Source organism: Corapipo altera, unplaced genomic scaffold (genome assembly GCF_003945725.1).
Source record: "Corapipo altera isolate COAL_440 unplaced genomic scaffold, ASM394572v1 78, whole genome shotgun sequence".
Taxonomy (NCBI): domain Eukaryota; kingdom Metazoa; phylum Chordata; class Aves; order Passeriformes; family Pipridae; genus Corapipo; species Corapipo altera.
The window spans coordinates 2,322,430-2,330,130 of NW_020884904.1; the positions used below are offsets into that span (position 1 = coordinate 2,322,430).

The following is a 7,701-nucleotide window of genomic DNA, read 5'->3' on the forward strand; positions in this document are numbered from 1 at the left end:
AATTCTTGATCCTTGATTCTTTCCCTTGGCCAAATATATTCTAAGCCTCCTCTAAAGAACCATGAGTGCCACACAGCCCACTGAAGCCAGAGGTGGAATTGACTTTCTGTTTTAAGGACTAATGGAACATACTACATTTCCTTATCACAGTTTAAATGGATAGTTCACATTTATTGCTTCTGTTACAATCCTCAGGTACCCATGGTTATCACCCTGAACCCTATGGCTATTCCATTGCAGCAATTCCAGAGAAATACGTTTTAAACTGAAGTGGTTCAGAATTCCCATTTTTGGATGAGAAATGCTGGACTGTTTTATGAAAATGATTTTGCCTGAAATGTTTTATCACAAAACACACTGCCATCATGAGCAAAGCCTGATGAAGAAAGGGATGGTGTAGTCTTTGTTTTGAAAGGAGATTTGAAATGCAGATATGCTGTAGACTTTTCTTGTTGGTTGTAATTACTGAACCTGGTTTATTTGTGTTTAAACCTTCAGTTGATATTACAGACTGGCTTTCTTATGTTCAACACCTTCAAAATGGAGGTATGGCCTCCCTTCACTTCTGCATAGATAAGATGGGCCAAAAGAGAGAAAAATCTTGCTTTTTTCTTTCTCATAGGAAATAAAGCACAAAGCTTACAGTCTTTCACACACAAAGCCTCCTACCTATTCTGCAGAGGTACCTGGGGGAGTGTTGTGGGTGAAGAAGGATTTCACTTGCCTGCCCAAGTATGGACTGCCCTCCATTCACTTCTTACTTCAAAACTGGTACCTGCTCCTTGCTGGGGGATGGATAGAGGATCCCCTTGATCTTAAATATTTCTGGTGGATGCTCCTGTCTTAAGGAGGCCAGAGAATGGTCCTACCAATTTATGTCCCACTCAGATTCTTTAATGTTTCTCAGCCTTTCTACTTCATCTCGTAACTCATAACCAGGCTGAGCTGGTCGTCCACTTGGAAACATCTGATGCAACTGCCATCACTGCTACAATCCCTTGAGAGGGTTACACATTCCCTACAGCCTGAAGCCTGGACAGATGCATGGTTTTTTCCATGTTTTGCATGGTTTTTTGGGAGCTCTGTCTGGGTTGCTGCATAGTTTTTGGTGACCTTAGACAACTTGGCTCTGTGCCACGCAGACACCATATCTGAGCTCTGTCGGTGAGTGTAAAGACCAGCAAATTAGCTCACTGGCTGTGCTGCAGTGACTCAGAGCCATTCCCACTTGTCCTGCCTGTGTGAAATGCCCCCCAAACTACAGCACCAAAAACTTCTGATGTGCCATGTCCTGTTGCCCACCCCGTTTGCCACACTCCTGGTTGCTCACACTCCCCGCAGCTGTTTAAATCTCCCTCAGAGGTTGTAAATGCCCCTAAATAGCACAAAAGGCCTTGTCAGGGAAGGTCACTCTTTCCCGTGTTTTCCCCAGGACCACTGTGTCAGTCTCTTCTTCTCCACTGTGTTGATGTTACTTCCTGCTAATTCTGCCTCCAGACGCTGATCAGTGTCAAGATGACCAAGGAAAGGACGCTGAACATATGCTGCTGGATCTTTCTCTCCAGTTCCAATTCACGCATTTCTAGAGCCTTCTGTCCAGCTTCCAGGTCTGCAATTTCCTGCTCTAAGCGCAACTGGTGCAGCCGAAGGCTCGTCTCCCGTTCCTTCATTCTCTGGAGGATTTCGTCCCCATTCTCGTCAACAACTCCATTCTCATCAGAGAAAAAAGGCTCATTGACGCCGACAACTGCCATTAGCATGAGGTACATCCGAAGGATTCCAGCAGCCATGGCATATCCTTCCTTGAAAGACAAAGAAAGGTGCAATGACCCAAGATGCAGATTAGATTCCCTCATGAAGGGAAAGGAAAGTAGCTCCCCACTGCAAGACAAGCTTTGGCATTCTTTCTAGCCCTGACAAAAATGCTGGAGACCATAAGTGCTCCTAAGTGCACCCCTGTTGCTGCAAGTTCAAAACCCAGCTGCCCAAAGAGTCTTGATCAGCAGATGGTGAGGATGCAGGTGAGGAAGATGTGAAACAGAGAGCAGCAAAAGATGAACAACCCTGTTTGAGGAGAAGTTCAGCTTGTTAGATGACAGGGGAAACAAAGCAAAGTCCCCCAACCAGGAGGAGGAAAGGAGGGGCCTGACTAGTTGGTTGCAGGCAGACAAGGGAGATGTTGTCCAGCTGAGCACAAATGGGCTGGGGAGCAGGAAAGCACTGCCCATGTTTCCAGCCGCTCTCACCACTTCAAAACTTCCAACAGTCTTGAGCCAAAGCCTGATGAAATCCTGCTTGGTGTGGGCTGAGCCCAGCCTGGTAGCTGGGTCCTTGAAGGGTTCCATTAAGGTCCTCAAGGTTCCATCAAGGCCTCCTGGCTCTCCCAAAGCCCTTCCCTTGGCCACATTGGCCAGGGGGTGCATCAGCCCTCCCTCCTTCCCACAGACCTGCTCTGACCAGACCATGTGCACAGTTTCCCTTCTCCATTTCCGTCCTCAACTGTGAGCCCAAACTGGGCCAGTGGGCTCTGCCCTGACCTCCCAGTGCCTCACAGCCTGCTGGTGCCTCTACTCAGCCAGTGCCACCACACTGCCAGCAGCAGCAGCAGCACAGGGTGCCCAGCACGGGAGCAAGACATTCCAAAGCCCAGAGGGCTGGATGTGCACTCTTGGATGTGAGAGTTTGTGTGTTGGCCCTCAAGGCCTGCACTGCCTGGCCCCAGGGTGGCTCAGGCCTGCTTAAGGACAGCAGGCCCTTCTGCTTGCAGGAAAGGAGCTACAAAGTGCTGTGCAGGAACTGCTGCTACAGCCCTTACACACTCTGGCTTATTCCAATATGTTTTCAATCTCAAAAGAGAGAGTTTAAGTCAAACTCTCCCTCTACTCCATGCAGACACATGTTGGAGAGACCTTGGCTGAACCTGAGGGGACGATGGAAGGTCACTTCCCAGCAGGTGCCTCTCAGCAGTAGGTGCACCTGCATTGTGGCAGCTCCCTCAAACACCAACCTCCTCTCATTGCCTTGGAGACAGTCCTCAAGTCCTAGGGTCATAAAGCCATGGAATCCTTGACTCCTACAGCCATGGAATCCTAGAGTCACAGAATCCTAGGAAACCCCAGATTTTGGCGCTCATTTTTGACTTAGGGATGATGCTGAGACATCAGGTTCCTGAAAATGTTCTCCACTTCATGAATTGTCTCGAGTGTTTCAGTCAATTGCTTGCCTCTTCTCAATTCTGATGTGGTCTTAGCTTAATTCTTACATAATAATTCTTCATAAGTAGAAGTTCTGACAATCTGGCCATTTCCTGATTGATAATAAACCTAACAGGGAAATTCACCAACGTGGAAATTCTGTTTCATCTGTTATTTAGTGGATTTGAAATGAAACATTTCAGACTATTTTTACAAAATGTAGTATTCAAATTTTTTCCAGTAGGGAAAAAAAAAATTTGTTTTGGTTTGGTTTGTTAAAATCCCGGTTTTTACAGAGAACATTCTGATTCTGAGTTAGTTAACTTCAAGCACACTGTGTCCCTTTTCTCTTTAGTTATTTTTGTAACTCACAGGTAGAGTTCTTCTCTCTGGACACAGACTGCTGTTAAAATAGATGCATCCACCATCTATCATATCTTCTTCCAAGTGGTGGAAGATCTGCCTTAGGAAAAAGCGTAAAAATTTACTGTAAATGACTTTCCCTTTTTATTCAAAGTTTGCCACATCAACAAATGGTGTGTTATTATCCTCCTTTACAAGTGCAATAATCTGAGAGAGGGAACAAAGCAGTTGCCTTTTTCTTACAGAAAGTCTTTAACAGGTGGCAAATGTAGCTGTGTAACCCATGAACAACCTGTAAACCTTGAACAACATCACTGTGTTTCCTTGCTGGCAAATATGGTTTGCTCTAGAAGTAAAGTTTGAATTCATGGTAAATAAACAAATAGAAAAGTGGAAAAGCAGCTGGGAGCGAGTCTCTGCTTACTTCAATCAGAAAAAGTGAATACACCTATTTTGCTAAATTATCACCTATCCATTATCACTTTAGTAGCCTCTTCGAAGAGATGGTTCTCCCTTCTCTACAAACTTCCCATTAGTTTTTACCCAAGTCAAGATCTCAACTCAGATCACAAGAAATTAAATATTACCATATATTGCACCATCCATTTCCAAGAAGCAACTTCCACACAGCAAGACAATTAAAGGGTATCTTTCACAGCGTGAGATTTCTGTGGGATAAGCATGGCAAAAAAAACCCCAAAAAAGTATTCAGGAAATAGGGTTTTCTTTTAAAAATAGCTTACCACTTAACAAAAAAAAAAATTATAGAGTATGGCAAAGAGATATATTTTATTCCTTCATAATCTTTCACAGGTTTACTCTTTTGTATAAAAAAAATACTAAGTTTCTTGGGTATAATTTTAAAATATAAAAAATTTATGAAGAAATATATATACAGTATAGAGGCCTATATATTGTGGGGAGAATTTTAAGTTTAATTGGTTTAAAAGAGTACAAACTCAGGCAAATGCAGACTGCTTTTGCAAAACTCATTGTATTTACATGTGAAATGCTGAGAAGTGCCTGACACGACAAATGTCAAGTACAAGTACTGGATTACTCTGCCTCATCATCACTATGCACATCCACTGACACATAAAGATAAGCCTAATGACTCAGATGATTTAGAAAATGAAAAAAAGAAGTCTTCAGTAAGAACAGCTTGCAAAACAAAATATGGAGAGGGCTGTGCTGCCTTTGCAAGCATCCAAATAGAACACAAAACCACTGCCAATGTAAGGAGGCAAAAATAAAAGAGAAGACCTTCAGAGCAAATGCAAAACAAGTCTACAGTTTCATTTCTCTCAAAATTCTCTGTGACCAACCCTTTACAAACAGGTTAGTCAGAAACTATGGATTTGAATTCCAAACCAAATCCATGTACATTTTACATGCATTTAAATAGAGCATTCAAGCCTATTCCAATGATATCCCTGAACCTTTTACAGTATCATAGCTTAGTGAAGCAACAAGTCATATACCTTTCAGGATAATAACATAACAGGGTTAGTTTGCCAGCCAACTGGCTACCGAAGACAAATCTTCAGGGATGTACAGAGTTTGGCAGCTCATTCAATACTCATCATAATTTCAATCCACTACAGTCAGCCATGAAATCTACTACTTTCCACTATGCTGGCTTTTTTAAAAGAAAGAGAGAAGGGATTTTATGTCGAAATTAGTAACTTCTACTCTCTCTGCACATTACAGTTTGCAGGATAGTCTGTAATGTCCTAATTAACACCATACAAAAGGCATTTTAGGAGATAAAATTGGAAAGGGAAGTAAGAACAAACATAGATTTCTGCTCTTCTGCCTGGCAGGAGTATTTAAACAGAGACAGAATTGGAGTTCAAAGGTTGCCATTCAGATTTTCAAACTGGCTAACTGATGTAATTCACTTACAGGGAGAAGGTCCCGTACAAGAGGTCAGTAGTAGCAACGAAGAGAAGAACCTTTGGCTCAGCAGTACCTTCCACTGAACACTCACCTTTTCTACTCAGCAGTTTCAACACACACAGAGTTTGTGGATTTTTTCTCAGTTTTGTAGAGATGTCTGCTCTGATTGAAAAACTCCCATTTCCTTCAAGGGCAGCAAACTCAGATTGATACTGTGTGACTCAGAGAGGCTCATTTCTGCATCAGATGGCTGATACAGAAATCATACACAGAGGAGTGAACCTTTTCATCTTGTAATAGATGATTGTGAAAATTATCTATGTAATTATTCAAATTGCTTGAGTTACTGTTGTTAGAGAAGGTTAATTCAGCTTAAACCCTTTTTGGAGGATAACCTGAGCCTAAATAGTACAAATTAAAAACACATTCAGTAACTATATTTGAAGATCTATTGTTTTATTCTGAACCCTTTTGTTTTATTCCCAGGCTAGAATAATAAAAGCTTCCTATTATTTGGAATAGGTAAACAAATTAACATCTGTGGATCTTTGCAACAGAAACTTTTAAAATTAATCTGTGTCAGATTTGATGTCTCAGCCAAGTGTAAGACTTTAATCATTGCTATATGAATACAACACAGATAATAATTCAGTGAACTTACTGCTCTGTAACAGCAACTGAATGCATCAACAATACCTTTGTCCATTTCTGATCCAAGATCCCTCAGTCCATTCCTAAGGAAAGGCAACGGGTATTTGATTGCACCAAGAGTGTTGGACTGTCTGATGACAGGACTATGTGAACAGAAGGAAAATCCTCCAGAACATTCCCTCTGGCACTCTGTGGGGACCAAACTCTGTGGAAGAATTAATGAAAATTTACTGGGGACAATTCAGAGATAATAATAAAAAACAATAACACAACAGCAGATCTCTGAATGCTTTACAAGACAGGTATCATTCACATTTGCGGCAACAGAAACAGAGATAGATATAGTGGTAAGAGCTAGTTTCAAGGCAGTGAGAGTTGTTCCAGTAGGTCAAAGGTATGAGTCAGCATTATCTGTACTTACATTTTTGTCTCAGACACTAAATGGGCCTAAATCAGTGTTCATTGCATTAAAATGCAGTATCTTGTAGAGAGCCAAAGGAGCTTTGCAGCAAATCTTAGACACACATCCTGACTCAAGCAACAACCAACTAAGCACGGATTCAAGAGAAACCACTTCTCGAAGCAACCGCCAAACAAGAAAAGAGCTAATATCAGAGAATGCCAAGATCCATTTGACTGAATTACCTATCTGAAAGATTTTATCACCTGTGAATGCCACAACTCAGGCACTTAAGAAACACAAACTATGACCTTTGCAGAGTAGATATACTTAGTTACAGCAAATGTGAAACTTTACTAACTCTACCATATCTTCATCTGTTGCACTGTACCTGCATACAGACTCCTGTCTCTCTGTGCACTTCCCTCTTACAGCTTCATGACTATGTTCCATCTCTGTTAAAGTCTGACAGAGGTGAGAGTGGTGTGATCTCCCATGAATGTGTCCGGTATGATTTCCGAAAACTATGTATATCTATATATCCTTTAAATAATAAAGGATGCAACATACACTGCTGGTCTATTAGCAATATATTCCCAGTAATATGCTCTAGTGATTTAATTATAGCAACAAAATACAAAAAGGCACTGGAGATAATAATTGTAATTACTTAGCTTGCTATCTTGCCCTACAATGCTTTTTTCCACATGCAGATGAATAACATACATATTTAAATAAACAACAACCAGAGCAATGGTTTGGAAACTGCTGGCATCGGTGATTTTAGACTATGAGCCACAGCTCATGACTTTTTCCTTTAAACACTCTTGTTCAATAGAATGAAATTACTAACAAGGGACACAGAAGTTTTCTTTCTCTTTGTTTTCTACTAGAAAACAACCAGCTTAATAGTGAAAATATCAATACTACATTATCCGCTTGACAAGAATACCAGGAAGAACAGATGTGGGGCAAGTCCCAAAAATGCCTTGACTTGCAGAACACATGCTTCATTCCATCACCTACAACTCCATTGCTGATGACTGGCTGTGAATGTTATTTGAATATGTATGAATTTGAACGTTATTTGAAGCTGAATGCACTGGGTCTGCCTGGGATTGCTGTACTGCTGAGCAGTACTTGCACAGTGTTCGGGGTTTCTCTTTTGCTTGCCCCTGGAGGTGAGCAAGAATT

The 7,701-nt window shown here is 41.5% G+C and overlaps 1 protein-coding gene and 1 long non-coding RNA gene across 3 annotated transcripts; one reads left to right on the forward strand and one right to left on the reverse strand.

Annotated features, from left to right (window-relative positions):
* Positions 1–411: 411 nt before the first annotated feature.
* Positions 412–3,032, reverse strand: LOC113950847 (inositol 1,4,5-trisphosphate receptor-interacting protein-like). Of its 2 annotated transcripts, none has more exons than XR_003528901.1 (2): positions 2,910–3,032; positions 412–1,802 (listed from the first exon to the last, which is right to left on the reverse strand). XR_003528901.1 is itself a non-coding variant. In XM_027651171.1 (2 exons), exons 1-2 carry the CDS (start codon positions 2,421–2,423, stop codon positions 1,482–1,484), a joined length of 498 nt encoding a protein of 165 aa, XP_027506972.1. In that variant the 5' UTR covers positions 2,424–2,461; the 3' UTR covers positions 412–1,481. The 2 variants fall into 2 exon arrangements, 1 of the variants encoding a protein (XP_027506972.1); XM_027651171.1 differs by lacking the exon at positions 2,910–3,032 and adding an exon at positions 2,247–2,461.
* A 66-nt stretch (positions 3,033–3,098) lies between these two features.
* LOC113950849 lies at positions 3,099–6,222 on the forward strand. The gene is made up of 3 exons (XR_003528907.1): positions 3,099–3,210; positions 5,465–5,485; positions 6,131–6,222. It is a non-coding gene; the product is annotated as an uncharacterized LOC113950849 (long non-coding RNA).
* The last annotated feature ends 1,479 nt before the right edge of the window (positions 6,223–7,701 follow it).

Bases quoted from the DNA above. Each gene is read 5' to 3' on its own strand.
- LOC113950847 (XM_027651171.1), bottom strand. From the start codon at position 2,423: ATGCACCCCCTGGCCAATGTGGCCAAGGGAAGGGCTTTGGGAGAGCCA. The intron at 1,803-2,246 runs GTGAGAGCGGCT...TTGTCTTTCAAG, and splicing joins CTGTTGGAAGTTTTGAAGTG to GAAGGATATGCCATGGCTGC.